The sequence below is a fragment of the Trachurus japonicus genome, chromosome 1, assembly GCF_045865225.1.
Source record: "Trachurus japonicus isolate A0001 chromosome 1, Traja_1.0".
In the NCBI taxonomy this organism is placed as follows: domain Eukaryota; kingdom Metazoa; phylum Chordata; class Actinopteri; order Carangiformes; family Carangidae; genus Trachurus; species Trachurus japonicus.
In genome coordinates, this window is record NC_140907.1 from 23,803,859 (window position 1) to 23,823,002 (window position 19,144).

The 19,144-nt window shown below is 40.4% G+C and overlaps 1 protein-coding gene across 8 annotated transcripts in view; it reads right to left on the reverse strand.

Moving 5' to 3' along the window:
- fam13a (family with sequence similarity 13 member A) overlaps positions 1-19,144 on the reverse strand; it is a 54,506-nt gene that overhangs the window by 16,817 nt on the left and 18,545 nt on the right. For 4 of the 8 annotated variants that reach the window (XM_085781319.1, XM_085781352.1, XM_085781336.1 and 1 more), the window contains exons 8-12: positions 17,582-17,829; positions 10,418-10,459; positions 4,225-4,266; positions 3,863-4,060; positions 2,258-2,483 (exon numbers count right to left, since the gene is read on the reverse strand). In XM_085781319.1, coding sequence (XP_085637445.1) covers positions 2,258-2,483; positions 3,863-4,060; positions 4,225-4,266; positions 10,418-10,459; positions 17,582-17,829 — 756 coding nt within the window. Of the gene's footprint in view, positions 1-2,257; positions 2,487-3,862; positions 4,061-4,224; positions 4,267-10,417; positions 10,460-17,581; positions 17,830-19,144 lie in introns of all 8 variants that reach the window. The other 4 variants (XM_085781344.1, XM_085781309.1, XM_085781329.1 and 1 more) reach the window with 1 other exon arrangement.

Below are 19,144 nucleotides of genomic sequence, written 5' to 3' on the forward strand. Positions count from 1 at the left end.
ACATTAAGCCAGAGACTGCAGATGAGCAAATGGTTTAATTCAAGCAGATAGAGCAGTAATTGTTTTACATGTGCTTGTTTCGCTGGTTATAAATGCATTTTTGACATAATTTATAAGCAATCTTGAACAAAAAGGTGATTTGATGGTTTAAACTTTGTCAAAAAAGGTCATAACAAAACAAATGCTGTTTATAAAAAAAAAATATTGTATGATTCTGTGCTTGTTTAAAACAAACAGCAGGAGCAGCTCTCCAGTCCAGAGGCTTTCAGAGCTCCTGATTACCCTAAGTGGCTCTTGACATAACCAGCTCACATTCACGGAGAGGGCTGCTCAGGCCAGCACAGACTCAGACCTTTGCTACAGTAACATCAAATCTCTGCAACAGTATCAGCCACTGGCACCGGCCCTGCTCAGGCAGCCAATCAGCAACACCTATTACAACTATTACATACACTATACCGTAAACTCTGTATGTGTGTCACGGAATTGCGTGTCATCTGTGCCGTTACATAAGTGGTTGGCATGGAGAGGCAAAATGATATAAACGGTATGGCAGTGTGAGATTGAGTTCCTTGGGTGTCAGTGTGTAAACCGAACAAGTCTATTTCCATCAGCTGGTCGGTGGGATGGCGCGGTGTGTGGCTGATCACTACGTTAATACACACCAAGTGCGAATAATAACTTATCTTGCTTTACATGCAGCTACACTGGACGAAGAGTCCGTGGAGACCAGATCGCGTTACTACGCTACATGCTCCACAACATGTCCTCGTCGTGACTTTGACGGCTTTCACACACTCCCCATATACAGCTGTCACTGTGCCACAGCGCTTCTGAGTATGACTCACTTTAATATGCTTTGGCAGGCTGAGAATAGCTGATAAAATATTCTACTATCTAGCTGAACTTGTTCACCTGGGGAGTGGATGAAATCTTATCATATTATGTCACATGAAATCTTTTGGGTTGATTGGTTGATTGGAAATAACATCCTTGGATACAACAAATAGAGCAGAGGTTGAAACTTTTAGAAATTACCTTTTATTAAGAATAATTGGATATGAATACTTTTTAATTATTTATCTATATGAACTAATTCATCTTTGTATGTAGACATAATCCAGTCCAGGGTTTCAGTCCCCAACTGTATTTTTCTTCAAATCTTTACTGAGAATAAAAAAGTGTCAAACAAACAAAAAAAAGCTTTGTGGCAACTTTGCTTAAATAAAACTTTGAATTGACTAGAAAATTGACTATTGAAACCTGAAACAGAAAATAAATCCAAACATAAAATGCCGTCTTTTAATACTTTCCAATTTTCTCTCCTCTCAGTAATAAAAAATCTGTGCTTGGAACATTGTGGTTTACCACACAACAAAACATCTGAAAGGACAAAATGTTCTTCTTCTTTAATGGATAAAAGTAGTGGCACATTCATAGCTGGCCATTACATCTGCACTGCTTCTGGAAAAAAAGTGGTTAACAATTAGTGAGGCATGCTGCAATATTACAACCCACTGTACAGCAAGAGTAGCAGGGAGCCATTAGGCAGCTGCAAGGCTTCCTGTCATTTTCCAACCTGCCTCCATTTAGTGATTCTTGTTAACTGCAACAGACTATTATTCGCAGTGAGGCAGAAACAAGAACAACAGGGGGTTGAGTGGAGTGCTTTACCAATCTATCTGCATCACAGGTGCATTAGAGGAGAAGCTCTGTGACTGTGGTGATGACAGCCCGGGGAAACTGTTATTTTCCAGAATTCATTTCTGAATTCACTACCGTCTAAAACATGGGTGTCAAACACAAGACTGTAAAGTGTCGAAACTGCACAGAAGACAAAAGAGGAATAATATTGTTGAAATTGCACATATTTTTCTCAAGAAAATTACGGTTATTCATAATAAGTTTTGTAAAAGGATAGTTGATTAAACATCTTAATAATGTACTTTTGCACTAAAAAAAGGGAAACATTTTGTTCTCGTTATTTATGGATTATTATACTATTATTTCACTGGTCCGGCCCACGTGAGATCAAAATGCGCTGTATGTGGCCCCTGAACTAAAATGAGTTTGACACTAATGGTCTAAAATATTCCACTTGGACATGTGAGTGAAACGACAAATGAAAAAAACAGAGAAAAGCAGTAAAACAAAAAAAAACGCAATAATAGAGAAGAGCAACAGAGAGTCTCTGCCAGGATGCGGTGACAAAGCACAAACATAAAAGGAGCTGAAGTGAAAAGGTGCGATGACTCACTGTGTGTGCGTCCTGGTTGTCTGTGAGCTGGACCAGCGTGGGGCTGTGTTTGGACTTCCTGGGTTTGGGGGTTTGCTCGGTGTGACCACTCTGGCCTCCCGGTGAGTCCAGACTGCTGCTGCCTGTATCCTCCCCGACGCTGCCTGACCTGCTGCTACTGCTCCCACTGCTCTCACTGCTCAACGGGATGTTCTCCTTGTTGGTGTCTTCCCTGACGGACGCAGCTCTGCTGTCAGTCGGAAAAGAAAAGGGCGAGGAGATGAGACATCTGCCCTCCACAGTTTGGTCTGTCTTTATCAGCTTGACATTGGGCAAAGTGCTTCCGCAAACTACACGCCAAGGTCGTCCTTTTAACCTCCTCATTTATTACACCTTCTCCGGCAGCTAACGTGCTGTTTAGTTTTTCAGCTAATTCTATTTACTGTCTATTTACTGTCCACGCTCTTATTGACATTTCCTGCCGTCTTTGGACAAACGTACCCCTCTAATCTACGTGTCACTGATCTCTCAGACTCCACCAGGTCTCCATCAACAAGGATTAGCTTCTTACAGTGATGACTCCAGTTGTTATGACTGAGCTGTGTCTCAGTGGACGAGCTTACAATGCAGAATGAAACCTTACGGATGATGATGATTACTGTTCCCACAACACCAACTGGAGGAAGGAACATTGCGCTTGTCAGTGTCTATTAATGAAAGACATTTAATCAAGTTTTACCAATTCAAAATTACTCATTATATCGAGTGTTTCTGTCCGTTATTGAATCCTTACAACTTTGTTTTCATACAGTAGACAGTAGTTTCATACAGACTTTTACATCCTCTTGCTCTTTAAAAAAGTACATATGGTTCCTCTGATCATTTCTATAAGAGGTGGTGTCCTTTAATTTCTCATGTTCTGTCACTGAACTAAATCTAGTGCCTGGTAATTGAGCTAGTTGTTTTTATTTGTCAGAAATTCTACTGCATGGAGTGTTGCATAACAACCGAGCAACACTGAACTTGTTATATCATTCTGTTTAATGTTATTTTTATGCTTGTGATGTACTACACCGATTTGGCAGACTTGCAATGAAGAGGTAAAAGAGGGCATTGTTGTTGTTTTTTTTTCAATTCCACACATTATTCTTACTTGCCAAGACCTTGTTCCCAAATTACCCTCAACAACAGGTTCCTGGCAGTTCAACCAGAGCATGTTCTGCTAATCACTGCTCACATAATGCTAGGAACAAGCAAATGGAGGTCTAGTCAAGACCCAAAACCTGTAAACAGACCTAGATGTGTTGATTACCCTGTGTGTGTTAATCAAGGGAGGAGGTCACCTGCTTGAAGGGAATTGATGTGAATGTTGATGTATAAAACAGTGAAAATCTATTTTGGAGCAGGTGGGTGAAAAAGAAAAGAATGAAGAGAACATGTGTTCGTACTGCAGCAGGTGTAGCGTGTTGTTACCTCAACATTAATTACACAACAATGAAGGCAAATAAAACTTAACCCTAGTTTACTTTTTTGCAATTCATTGTTGCTACTAAAGACAAACGGCCTCTAATTTTACGCTGGTACCATCAACTGCCAACTTCACGGCAACTGCATGACCCATCGTACCTGTTTCTGTCTCTGTGCCTCAGGCCCTCGTCCTGCTGCTGCTCTCTGTGGTGTCGACGTCTCTGACGGGCGGTCGGTGTCACCTTTGGAGATGGCGGACGCAGGGTCAGCTCACAGTCCTCTGAACTCTGATCCTCTGAGGGGTTTATATCAAAGAGGTGCTGCTCCACTGCTGAACGTATCGTCCTGTCCAGAATACTGCAGCAGAGGAAATAAGACGAGAAGCAGACAGGATTAAGATTTGAAGAGTTACAAAAATTTGAGAGAGGATTCAAGTTCTTCACAAAATAAAAAAAAGAATCATCGATTAATTTCAAAAAGCAATACAATATGATTATGTGACAACAAGAAAGTCCACTTACTTCACCACTTCTGGTCTGCAGTGGACAGGCGAGAGGTGGTTGCTGAAAGAAAAACAAGAGGGGAAGGTGAGTTAATGCTACAGAAACAGGTGGTCACAACAGGTCACTGAGCAACGCTGAAAATCCCCCGGGCTCTGGTTCTGGCCCTAGGTGATCGAGGCATCTTATGTGCATGAGCGCATGTTAACTTCGGCTGTGTTCAGAGCAGAAGCACGTCCTCTGAGAACCACTGGCAAAACTGAGTATCTGGTTAATACTTTCTACATTTACTACTCCTCTGCTGCCTTTCTCATTCTCTCTTCTTGTCCAAAATACACAAAGGCCGGTGATCTTTAAAAAAAAAAGCAATTAACTGCAAAGTGGTGATTATAATCAGCACAAGTGTGTGTGCACAAGTATGTCTAAACTAATATCTTATATCTATATCCCTGTCTGGGTAGAGTTATAGATGATTGTGTTTTCATTTTTTGTTGGGCAAGAAGTAAAATGTTAACTAAACTGTTTGGTTTATTATTGTCAGATGCTTGAAGGCTTCCCTCCAGTCACTTCTTTAATTAATACAAAGTCCAGGTTCTAGGTAAGATTCTGTCAATTTATCATGTTTCTCTCTTAATTTGGTTCTCCAATCATGAATCAATTACCTGCAAAGCAAAACAATACTCATTCCATCTTAAAATGTAAGGATTTACTGCAATTTTTGTATATATCATTTGAAATTTAACATTTTTAATCTGTGGCACTGACGCAACAAGGGTCTAGGAAATTGTAATCGCCTTTTTTTTTTTTTTTACTACTCTCTAATTTATAATTATTGCTATAATGTATGTTAATCTTTAAACAAGTTGATTAGTTACAGCACAGTGATGTGCCAACAAAATAACTGTTCAACCTGACCTAAAATATGAGGCTGTGTGGTGAAAGACATTGCAACCTTTTGACACAGAGGGTAAAAAGAAGGTCCCTTCTTGCTTTCACTGCCTGGCGAACGTCATGTCTTTTGACTTCTGCTGGAGCACAGCTACATCAACATGTGTAGAGGTGACCTGGAGGAATCTCTCTAAACAGTGGTGTTGACAGTAACAGCAGAGCTTGGCAGAGGCACCGTACGGAGAACTGATGCAGGGGGAGATAACACTGGAGCGATGGCAGGCACACTGTGAAGGTGACTGTGGTGGTGAAGCTGTGTGAAATGGCAGGGACTTGTGTTGACGTTATCAGAGCTGAGAGCAAAGATAGTGAATCTGATGGGAAGGGAGCACACCACCATATTGGCAACTACTTCGAAACAGCTTAAATCATAAACATGGCGTGGTAAATATCCGATGATAAAGTGAATAGAGTTTCAATGAAGAGTGAAAGTTATGTCACACACAGGTGCTCCGGGGGCAGCAGACTGAACTGATCAATTATCTCTGGGCACAGCAGGAAAAATATTAGCCAGCTTCCTAAAATTAGACCTGGCGCTTTAAATGTAAGAGGTTAAAGCAACAAAAACTGGTTTAATGTCTTACCAGTGTTGACTTAGCTTCAGACTCTAATGCCTGTAAATGTCAGAGGCCTCCATTCATCAGGTGCAGTTGACACATTAAGGCTAGAAACATGACTGAACTTTCCAGATCTGTCCGCGACTTTAGCGCCGGGACTGTCCTCTTAGCTTATAGGACGCCACTGTTGCATTTAAAGGTGACGACAGGGTCAATTATACAATATAAATACAATAGGTGCCAGAGGACGGTAGTTATCATACCTTTGAGAGACGTTTACCGACAGCGCCGTGCGAGTCAAATGAGGTTTAGTGTGATCTCTGTCAAAGTGTCAGTTTTAGCACTTTGATAGTTGCAGACAGTTGTTCTAAAACTTTCTGGTTTCCCAAGCACAAATACCATATTATATACCAGAAGTCAAATTCTTTATGTGTCCTGTCCACATTAACTGGCTGATACATTTGATTGTGATAACAATCAAAGCCTTTGGATCATTTTTATGCATGTCAACCATTTCTTCTACATTAAAAACTACTTTTTAACATTTATTTGAACAAATACTGTACCGTTGAGTTCAATTTCATCACACCCTGAAATACACAATGTTTTTCGGTCCTTACTGTTCAATCAGCTTTCTTTCATGTCTGCTTTCACCACATTTAGGCTGCTGATTAAATAAACAGCTGCGTGGTGCTGCCTGTAAGTGTCAAGGGTAAAATATTTGGTAATTAAATATCTTCTGGCAGTTATCGTCCCAGTGCTGAAGTTGGCGCAGTGCAGAAGAAGTGTGGCAGTTTGGTAGACCACCAAAAGGACGTGAGATCACTGAATGAACTTTGTGTCACTGACTTACTTACTAAAGATGTGACAGTGTGAAACCGCTCTGGTATGAAACAGGCTTGTTGTCTGATGTGTGTGTGTGTGTGTGTGTGTCTGAGTCAGGAACTAACTGACAAAAGAGACCAAGGGGAAGAAGGATGAGTCACCGCATCAGAAACATAACGGGAACATCACTATCCGAATATAAGTGAGTCAAGCCCACAATCCTTTTCCCAAAGAAACAGATACTAAAAATACACAATTATACCACCAACCCAAGTCCTGTGTTTGATCAGCTGGCAACGAAACAATGATTGTGTCTTTTAATCCTCAGTCGTAAAAACTTTATATGAGCGATAAAATCTTTGAAACTGAAAGCCGCCAGGGTCACCTCTCACCTTTCTGGTGTCATTGTGCTACTGTAACATGACTTGTTTGACCAGAGGGCAGGAACATCCATATATGTTCAGTGATCATGACGCTGCAGTCGGTGACAGGTTATCTTATTTTAGTTTAACGCTAAGACTGGAACAAGGCAGATACAGCTGGCCTGGTTGTGTTCAAAGAAAATGAAATCCAGATTTTAATCCAACTCAGTTTAGCTTTTCACTTCCCAACTATTGGAAACACCCAAAAGTCCCCTGTTCAAGAAAAAAGTCCATATGATAATTCCCCATAAAACCACGTAATGTAGTTTTAAAAGTGTAATTTCATTCTGTGAGTTTTAAAGGTGATGTTTTTTGTTTTGTTTTGACCTTTGGAGCCAGTCTAGCTGTTTCACATCAACCTTTGCTGAAGCCTAATATTTAATGGATGTACTGTATATAAGAGTGGTCTCGTTGTTTTCATCTAATTCCTAGCAAGAGCACAACTTCATAAAATAGCGAAACAATTTCTTTAAGAAATATAATGAAGCTAATACAAATGTTTTTCCATTTACCTGAATGACCCTAGCAGGTGAGCGTTGCCTGCTGATGGTGTTGCTGAACTGGGTCATGTCTATAATGATATGACTGGTATGGAAAGTCATGGACAGTTTAATTGCCTGCTGAGTGTGATTTTAAAAAGCCAGCAGTGCAAGTCTTTGTTTTACAGGAGCTTAAAGTTTACTCAACATAATTGCTTTATTCAGGACACGAGCCTACTTCTTAGGAAATGAAAGTAAGAACAAAATGATATGTTACTGAAGTTAGCGTCTATGTATTTAAAGTCAAGTGGTCTTTAAGACATAAAAAGTGCAGAGGAAACAACTGCAAAGCTTACACAGCGGATGCTTATACCAGTTAAATCCCCCGCATTGTGTACCCTGTGGCGTCTGTGCAGGTAATCCAGTATTACACCACAGTCAGATATTAGCCAGGACCTTTAGAGTCTTTGGTCAACACACACCCCCGAGAAAATTATGTTGGTCTACAATCCATTTTGACTGGACTGAAGTTAAGCTCGTCTGTGGCAGCCTCGGATTCTCTGTATGTGAAGGAATGCAAGTAAACCTCAGGAGAGAGAGGAAGTTTGTGTTAATGTGTGTGTGTGTGTGTGTGTGTGTGTGTGTGTGTGTGTGTGTGTGTGTGTGTGTGTGTGTGTGTGTGTGTGTGTGTGTGTGTGTGTGTGTGTGTGTGTGTGTGTCAAAGTGCAAGTAGGCCATGGCGTGAGTCAATGATGAACGTGAGCAGAGGAAGGGAATGACAGGGAGTTATTAGGAAGGGAGGAAGTGTTGATGGTTATTGGTCTGTGAGGTCATAGAGAGAATCAGATAAACTTTGGTTTCATTATCAGTTATGTTTCATTCTTTTAATTCTTGTATTGAACTGCTGTCAAAGTCAAAGGAGACCATTTGAATTAGTTTATCTTAGATGAGAACACACCACTCGTTACTTTCCACAGCTATAAACTAAGGAAACACATTTCAAAAGCATGAACAATGATCATCTGTTTAATGTCAAACTGATTAACCAACTCACCGTTTCAGCAATTAAACAGACTTAGACTTAGGAAGAATTGTGGATTTGTTCTGCTTCTTTTTATATATGAACTAATTATATTCATGATCATTAAAAGCTAAATAAAGCTGGGATATGTGCCAACACGTGTTGTGCTGGATTATATTGGTTTGTATGGATGCACTTATTAAAGAAGCAAGAGAGTGTAGATCATATACATATAAATGCATTACTCTCTCTAAGAGAGGTTATAGATATGCATTATACAGAACACATACTGTACATAGCTTACTGTACGACTGACCACATAGCCAGGCCTTGGATTAGCGCTTCAGTTGTGACCTTTGACCTTTTTGATTCCTGTTTTATTGCATTATTATCAAGTATTTCTTTTGGAGCCTATCCAGCTTCACTGCTACAAAACAAATCCTTATCTGTATTTAAGTGTTTTGGTTGTCGTGATGTATGTACAGTGATAATGTTGTTAGCTGTGGTTTAAAAATAAAGTTTAACGGGGAAGTGAAAATCTAAAAAAAAAAAAAAAAGTTCCAATATTGAAGGGTTTTTTTTTTTTTTTGGTCACTTCTGAAAACTTGTTACCTTGTTACTCTGACAACTATTCTGTTATGTATTTGCCCACTGTCTAGTCAGTTCTTTATAGGTAAAGCAATTAAAAAAATAAAAAAAAAAGCTTGATCATGGTCACAGTTGCCCTAGAGCCATATCAGCTCTAAGGTCACATCAGCAAACAACACTCGCTTCAGTCATGATGTGCCAACTCCAGATGACTAAGCATTTAAGTATACTTTTTGGGCATTTCTTTTGCTGCCTTTATTTGATAGCATAGTTGAGAGAGACAGAGAGAGGGGGAATGACATGCAGTAAAGGGGCGCCCGATGCGGGAGTTGAACCAGGGCCGACTGCATCGAGGACTACAGCCTCTGCATATGGGGCGCCTGCTCAACACAATTGATGATTAACAGGTGATTATCAAGCAGGTGTGGTCAGGTAGCGTTGCATGTTATCACCTGCATGAGGTTTATCATGTTGTATACCTGTTTGGTTTGGTTAATTTTTCATTTTTACTCAGTTTACTCAATTACTTAAAGCAGAAGTAAGCGGAATGTTTGTGTTAATACAAGTCTTAAATAGTTATATCTTCCGACAGCAATCACTTATATAGAGTGTTTGGTCTGAAACACGGTTCTGTCAGTCACTCTGCTCTGCTGTAAGCCGAGGAGAAAACTTTCCTTGTATCCTACAACCTTTATCCAATGAGGAGAGAGAACGGCATAAAGGGGCAGTCCTCTCTGTGTGTGCACGTTGCATAGACTGAGGACGATGCGCGTAAATGTGGTGACGTAGGGTCGAGGGCGGGGACTGCTAACTCCATCTGCTGACAGGAAGTTATCCAAAACGACCGGATCGCTTACTTCTGCTTTAATTTAATTTAAATTAAATTTCAAATTTTATTTATTAATTTTTTTTCCACAAATGATTGATTCCCAGTCTATAAAATGTTTTTTTTTTTTTAAAGCTATTTATAACTTAACTAAGATGAAATCTTAAAATGTGTTCAACCAACTGTGCAAATAAAAATATAATATTTTTCAGTTTTAGAATAATCTCTAAATGTCATTGCTCCTGCATTGTTGAATAATCTTGACCATCACTTCATTTTGAAAGTGTCTTTGCCCAGACGTGCTTGTTTTGTTTAGATGGTGTGTTTGAAACGTGCCCTGTGGCTGCCTCCTCCTCCACAATAATCAAACTGTGGTGAGCAAACTGTTGTATGTGCACGCTGCCCTGCTTTCCCTCTAACTGGTGGTTTCATTGTTTCTGATGATAATGCACTGAGGCAGCACACAACCACTTCCCCCACACCTCCAGTCCAAAACAACATACTCTCACCCAATTCTTCCAGTGGTCTAACAAAGACAGGAAGCCTACCTCATGTAGAAAGGAGATATTGGACGCTCTTCTTCTTGGGAACTGAAATATGAAAACAAACAGACACAATTAATTAGCTTGAACGTTGCGTCTATCAACTATGGCATAAAAACATTAACCCCCTCACATCCCTGCTCCCCAACCTCACCCACCCATCACTACATGTTACTGGGGCTGACAATAGGAGCATAAGGCTGGCTTTTGTCTGCAGAATAATAGCTATGCAGTGCTACAGATCAGTGCCTTTGTGCAACTTGTCTCGGGTAATTATTATGAACCAGCAGAGAAATGGTTGCTGCTCTAGAATATAGGCTGGTTACTGCCACTGGATGTATGCCAGTGACACATGATAAAATTATGCAACGATAAGAGGAACTCAGTGTTTGGCTCTTAATGTTGAGGTTGCTTAACATTTCATATCCTGGCACTTGCAGGCTTTCATAATCACCACGTCTTGTTTGCCTCAGCACAGCTGAATACTGTACTATCTCCTCTAAAATCAAAGCAGGAAGAAAAACACTGCAACGAAAACCTGAAACGTAGTATGCTAACTATTTCACAAATAAATAAAGTGCTGGAGGACCTCCACATGGCTGGCATTATATAGTTATTTCATTTTACATGAGATAAAATTCAAATAATACTGCTACAATGACTGATTATGATTACTAAACTGTATCAGCTATTAGATTCTTTCATTTCAAATGAATGTGAAAAAGATGAAGAGGAATATTTTAACACAAGACCCTTCAATACTTTTTTTTTTTTTTTTTTACCCCTGCTGAGGTTTTATATGAATGTTTACTTGTGAGAGGAACATTTGTTGGGACAACATGAACTCTACCAGTGTTCTCATTTTACACATTGATAACAAAAAAAAAAAATGGGGGCAAAAGTTCAGGTTAAAAAAATGTTGACAAACCAGGTACAGCAGTTGCACACAGTTTCCACACATATTTTAAATATATTTCTCGACTGCTGATCTGAGAATGTACCATTCATTCAATGGTTCATCATAATGAATAATCTGTAACTATTTATATAATTATAAATTGATTATTAATCGATCATCAATAATACTTAATTGTTTAAGTACTATTTTTTACCTAAGAGTAAAAACATCTCCTAGTTCTTCTTTCTTAATTAACTGAACAATTAAGAAGATAATTGACAGATCAACTGACAATATCCTGAAATAGTCTACTTACTGTAATTAATTTCTGCTATTTAACTTCTTTATTTATATCAAACCCTCTTTTCATCCTTTGTACTGTTTAGAAGAGCTCAACAGAGGCCACATACAGTTGTCCAGTAAATGGTCTGAATATGCTGGTTTATAGGTTCTGTTTTAAATTAAAAGAGGAGCAGAGAGTAGATGACATTAAATTAATCAAATAATCCCTGTCAACAATCAGTCAGAGCTGTGGGCTGTAAACAGGAGAATTGTTATTGAGTGGGTTGTTTGGTACTCTGGTGTGTTTTGGTACGTGACGTGCCTTCCTGTGGCTTTCTGTAAGGGGCAGGGCACAGAGAGAGGAGGGGAAACCACCTTCACCATTCAGGCAGCACCTCAACAAATTCAAAACAAAGGATTTAGGTTTCACGTCAGGCAGGAATCAAAATCAAAACGAGACAAAGTTCATTGAACTTCAAAAGTCTTCTCTAATGTCACCACGAATCAACAGGAATAAATGTCCGTGTGTTCATTCAGCCTTTGAGCTACAGGTGTATTTTACCACAAAACGCTTTCAAATTATTTTGGAGTTTCAGTGGTGAATGCTTTTTTTTTTTTTTTCTCCCGCACCCACGTTCTTAACCGGTGTTACACAGTCTGGCAGGCGAATTAAAATAATGTGTGCCGTCACAGCCGCCGTGAATTGCAAAAGCGGAAATCCTGCTTACCCACTACCTTACTGAGGGGATAACAAAAGCTTTGTAGGGATACTGTGGAGGCCTGATCCCTCCGGGGCAAACGGAAAACTACCAATGACAAGTTGGTCAATCTGGATACGCTCCACTTTTTCAACATTTATAAAAATGAGTAGACAAAGGTAGTCTGGCTCAGCGGATGCTGGTCACTTGATTCTTGGCAGGGTCTTTTTCCTTCCGCCCTGCCCCGCTGTACCATTTCCAAAATCTCTCGACAACAATTTACAAAAACACTCGCTGTTGAGGCATTGATGTGGAGAACAATGGGAGATCTCAAATGTCTCGACACATAGGTGAAGTTCTTTTTGTCTTTTGTTGATCAACAGAGAGGTAAAGTGTCCCAAGTGGGAGTCCCTTCGGTCTCCGGTCCGTTCAGGACCCCCAGACCATCAGCTTTTAGATCGGTGCTGGACATTCTTTGAATACCTCCAAGCACAAACTGTGTAGTGGTCAAGATCCAAAGTATTTATTGGATAAGCCTGGCTAAGCTATGCGTGGTATATGCTCATTCCATCAGGAAAAAGGTGTTAAAGCAAAAGAGAAGCCGTCACGCTTTAGGTTTTAAACTGAGGCACAGGAGACCTGCTGATGAACAGGACAATTTACAGATACAGAAAATCTTTTGTCTTCTATTATTACATGCATCTTGTTACCTTGGCTAAACCTTATTGGCAGTAACAGCAAAATGACACAAACAAAAACAATGTGTGTATGATTAGAAGTAAAACCTGTGAGAAGAGTTTGGCCACATAGTTTGGATCTGTAAATGCAACAAGGTACAGCAGCATCTTTCACTGAGACATTAGCATCGCGTGAGAGAAATCCACATACTTGTCGAAACTAGGGCTGCATAATGATTGCATCAGTTAATCTATATTACATCCACATGTGGTCAGAGAAAAGCAGAAAAATTAAATGAATAAATTAATTGTTTCTTTGATTGTCAGCATCAATGACAATTACATTTCTTATGATCAGTTAATCAACAGTTTTTCAGTCCAGGTTAAATACATGGATGGTTACACTATTGTTTTGGGAGCACGTGCAGTCATTCATTTCCCTGAGTATCAAGTCAGATATCCGACAGTTTGTCTATGTAGTAACATAAAATTTTGTATCTATAATCTCAACATCAATTGCGTTTGACTTAGGGGTTTTTGTTTCTTGAGAGAAGTTGAAGAAGCCCTCTGACAAATCCCGTTGGCTTTGACTTCCTACTTATAAATATCCTATGACTTGAGTGACTGAAAATCTTTGTTGACATTAATCTTAGTGCATTTAAGGACCACTGCTCTGTGTGTGATTGGGGGGAAAAAGGCCCCTGAGTAACATTAAAAGAGCAGCAAAACCAGCCTGTTCCAGCCAGTAGGTTCTTGCTGTAAATATGTGCTGTCAAGACTTTCAGGCTGATGGATGAGACTTCCTGACGGGCAGCCAACAATACCGTTAGACCCACAGGGGACCTGCACTCACACCACACTGCAACGTTCCTCACTCCCACCTATTTCCAACGCTCTTCTAAGAAACCCAATAGTTACATCACAAGATTCAGTGAACCATGGCAACTCCACACAAAAGCCTGCATGCATCCCCTACGTGCAGCTACGCAATGCTGAGAGGAAAATACGTTCACAAGATGCTGCTATGTTGGCTCATGTAGCGTATATGGTGAATGAGGCTGGTGTCGCATTTCAGCTACAGGTGAGAGCAATGTGCCACTCGAAATTACAGCATTCATTTGTTGGTTAGGGTGTAATGTTTAGGATGAAGGACCTTTTTGTGCAATACAGCACAGACGACACATGATCTAAAAGAGAGGCCACTGATGGGAAAGCCTGAGGATGATGATTTTCATTGAGCGAACGGAGTGACTCAGTATAGTACTCCACTGGAATGAATGGCGCTGGTGTCAAATCTAACACGCGTGTCAACATGCAAATAAAAATAAATTCTACACCACCAACAAGATGCAAACATACTTCAGAAATTCTTAACTACATATTTCACACCCTATAAAAAGAATGACCATGAATGAAATGTAAAAGAGAAGAAAACAAAAATGTGACAAATGCTTCTAAAAGGAGCAGACTTTGTCACTATGTTCAATCCGTTTGCCGCCCGTTGTGCTGCGATGTGCTGACACAGATTTAAACGACACATACCTATGGAAAGTGAGAGCAAGCTGACAAGTAGGCATGAGACAATCTACAGAGTTTCCACTGACAGAAAATTATCATATATTTGCTATTGGTTGATGTGTGTAAAATGCTGCTAATTATTTTGTATTATAAAACAATTATATTACATGATTGAAAAGATATTATATTTATTTATTTATTTTATATAGTTGCCCCAAAGCTTCCCCTGTAAGTCTTGTCTTTGAATATTTGGAAACAATTAGGAAAATAGCTTGTCAGATCTCAGTTTCTTAAAGGTAGGGTTGGAGATTCTGGAAAAACGGTTCTAGCAGGCTACATTTTGAGTCAAAGTCAGAAGTCCCAGCCCCTTCCTCAGACTGTTCCTTTAAGCCACGCCTTCACCTTTCCGCGGACGTGGGTGAAGACCCCCAACGCGCAGTGCCAGAGCTACACTGTCATCCACCAGACTGGAGTGTGACTTCTGCGCGGACGTAGGTGAAGACTCTGATCGCGCAAGAGGGAGGAGGGAGAGATTGAGAGAGGGAGAGAGACGGCAGCTTGATTGGGCGTAGGCAGAACTAGACATGAAGGCATCTGATTGTTTTTTTGCTCTCGGAGCGAAAAGCATAGATTGGTCAGGGTTTTGTCAGTCCTGCAGCTGCCACAGAGGTCTGATTATTTTCGTTCCTTTTTCTTAATACATAATGTACAGTATTGACTACTCTCAAAATAGAAGGACCATTTCACCCAGTATAACAAAAAGTGTTCCTGAACAGGATTACTCTATATATATATACCATAACTATAACTTTAAATTAAAGATGATATAACTCCTTTGAGTAATGCTGCAGGTGTCTATTAGTAAAATACCAACGAGTTCAGACTGGTGACGCACATGAGTGGGGTCCCCCGTCATGCTGTCTGTAGATCAGTCAACTGATATGACCCAGCAAGGAGAATTTAAGTGTGTGTGGAGGAAATCCACCAGAAGATTTACTGGTACCATGACACGGTGAGGACAGCTCTTGCCACCTTGAAAGTATTATATTTGTCACTTCATGTAGGCAGGAACATCTGCTCCAATAACTGCCACCTGTTTATTAACTGTTCATTATCTTGAGGACGAGGAGCAAAAAAACAAACAAAAAAACAAACATACATAAGGTTGACTTGACATATTTATATCATATGATTTCTTTAATATGTATAAGCTGGAGCAGTGAGAGTTGTAATACAGTATTGAAGTATGCCTGACAGCAAACCACTGTGTGTGTCATACTAAACTTTTATGTAATGTGTTAATGGATCTGGTGCTGACACGGTTTTAAGCCACGATTAATGTCATACTAAAGGTCAACGTTGTGGTCAGCAAGCTGTAGTAGAAGTCACAACAGCGTCCACATTTGTCATCTTGATGTTTCAACATCATACACAACATTTTTGCTTTGCCCCGGATTATTTTGTAGTTGTTGTTTTTTTCCAGGATCAATCTATCGTTCGGAGGAGGTTTGACCTATATATTCATCTTGTAATTTGTGGGTCCAGATAAGGTCTAATTCTCCCAGTTAAAAACAGCAAGAGTCCCAACAACGGACACAGCTGTAGCCTGGCTATTCCAGAGCTGAGGACACTCGACACCAAGTGGTTCCAGTTTCAGCTTCTTATAATAGGCTTGTTTGGATGCCAGAGGCACCGTGCCACAGGGCTCGGGCCTTAGATCCCTGATTGCTGTCGGACACTCAAGATTCTTCACCCTTACCCTCGGCTGCTCGCACATCACCTATGCAAACAGTGGTCATAACCTATTTACCACTGCTACAATCCCCCCCCTCTTGTAATCCAGACTGGAACTGGACACACAGAAATCAAGATAGTACCATAATGAAAGTAGAAACGGAATAACGTTTATTGTTAGGCATGTGGTATCGAAGTTTTGTATATGCGTTACATGACCTTAGGTTTCAGTTTTATAGCAGCTATAAAGGCTCTTGCGTACAGATAAAAGATCATCCTCATAAAATCATAAAACTACAGGAGCAGCTGACTACATTTCATGGCGTGAGTGAATTCCATAGTGGCAGGCTTTAATAATCTATTCTAAAATTACGATGGGTGAATAATAATAATCTAAAGCATATTTTGCACGTAATGCACTGCAGTAATATATCCTTTTGAAACTATGTTAAAAGGGATAGTTCACCCAAAATTCAAATTTCACTCATTATCTACTCACCCTCATGTCGACTAAGGGCTGGGAGAATTTTCAGAGTCCTCCGTGCCTTCTCTGAGTTACAGGGGGGTCTGCGCAGCAGTATTTGTCCATATAATGGTTGTGAATGGTGCTCACTTTTCTTCGTCCACCAAAAACACCAAAAAACATCCAAATACCTCCACACAGCTCGTCTGTAATGTCCCTCTTGTATTGAAGCCCCGACATGAGAAATTGTTCCAAATTTTTTTTAATAAATCTATATTTTAAGCTTGTTTGTAGCGGAAGCTCCCAGTATCTCAGTTCACTGCTCTTCCTGTGTCAGTGCAAATCTTGCGTGGTTTGCACTGACCGGCGGAACAATTTGTCATGTCGGGGCTTCAATACCAGAGGGACATTACAGACGAGCAGTATGGAGGTATTTGGACGTTTTTTGGTGTGTCTTTTTGTACGAAGAAAAGTGAGCACCATTCACAACCATTATATGGACAAATACTGCTGCGCAGACCCCCCGTAAGTCCGAGAAGGCACGGAGGACTCTGAAAATTCTCCCAGCCCTTAGTCGACATGAGGGTGAGTAAATAATGAGTGAAATTTGAATTTTGGGTGAACTAAGCCTTTAATTTGCATCTTGCCTATCAAATAAGGAAGGGTCAACTAAAATGCAGTATTCACCTCAGCTCACACTAATGATGTCCAGGAATGCAACACACAGCATGCTGTCACTGTTCCTGCTGTTTCCACATGTTTGTGTCAATACATCATCTGCTATATCACTATTTCACAGATTGGTCATAAAATAACGATAATTTAAATCCAACTGCTAAAACTCGCAGACGATAATATTTCAGATTTTCTGACGTGCATGTGCTTTCATCACACACTGACCTGCTGAGGGCCTCCATGCTGCCAGAGGGGCTGACATCGAGATGGCTGCGGTGGGAGGCAGCGTCTGGTGTGTCTTGGCGAGTCTGAGGAACGGGAGTGGTTTCCATCGCCTCTGGACTGGGGCTTCTCATCTCAGAGGTCAGGGGCAGAACTATTGGTATGGAGAAAGGCCTTGCATGGGGCGAACGAGAAGAACGGCTGGGCTGAACGACAACCTCGGGCATGCCGTCACTCTTCCCTTTCCTCACCTAAGCAATAAGAGTGAAAGAGGAGAGATGCCAACGACAGGTTAGTCTCGTGAGAGGAAACATGAGATACCGCAGGAGGGAAATGAAACGCAGGTAATATTACTGCTCAATCAAGCCCCTACAACCATAAACACACAGAAACACACGGCGGAGCTTTCAACCTTTGCTCAGGTAGAATAAAACATGCATTCGAGGATCGTCTGAGATGAGTCAGATAGCGATAAAAGACCACAAAAAAGGGGGAAAAAATAAAGGTTAGCTTGTAAAACTGAAAGGTCTGAGTGATGTTTGCCTTACCGTGCTGACCCTGAGTGGGTATAAATAGCGTGAGCCGCCGACTATAGTGTAGGAGAAGAACCTTAACCTAATTACAGCCACATTGTGAGAAGAACCCTTCTGCATTTTCAACCCAGGAGACCTGAGAGAAGTGTTGAAGAATGTGTCAAGAGGCTTTCTCCCAGTATATATGGAAAGCGCTGGTTCGGTTGCCCATCTACACTGAGGCCAAATAGCCGACTGGCTGTGGTTAACAGGGTATGAAATGGCTCTGACGCCAGCAGATGAAGTATTGATAATTGTCAAAAACACCCGATGCCGAAAGAGGCCTGGCTCTAGATAAATGTTTGTCGATTGAGTTAAAAAGGCTCGCTTTTTTTTTTCTTTACACCACTTACTAGTGGAACATCTCCATTTGGGGTTTAACTTAATGGGTTGTTCTAAAATCTATCTATGCTGCCTCCATTTGGGCATTTAGTCATTGGTGCACTTAATGGGTGAATCTCTGGGAACATAATTAGCTCCACAAGCTTCTTTAGCTAGACCTGGCATGGATTTTGCCCCTTGGGGATTTTGTAATTGATTTAGCTAAATTTGGCTTTCACTGAAAACCAGAGAGGTAGAGTATCGCTAAAAAAACCCTAAAACAATGTGGACATTATCTTGTTTTTTCAAGGGGTTAGACCCTGTTTTGTCATACAGCCATTGTGTTTTGACAATGACAATGTTTTGACAATCATGGCATGATTGTGTTGTTAGGTTTGTCTGATAATGTGGGTTTTTTTCACTTTGTAAGAACAGTCAACAGAAACTTGTGTTTTGTTTCTTTTAAAAATGAAAACTGATATTGTTCACCTTTTCTCTTATCACTGGGAATTAAAATGTGGTATAGTCAAAAAATTGCTATTGGAAGTTATTCTGTTCATTGATAAAGTGCCAGTTTCATCACAGCTATGCTGCCTCCAGTTCTAGTTCTCAGTTTCTGCCTATGCAAAAAAAACCAAAGCACAAACAGAGCAACAACAAGTCGGAGCTAAAT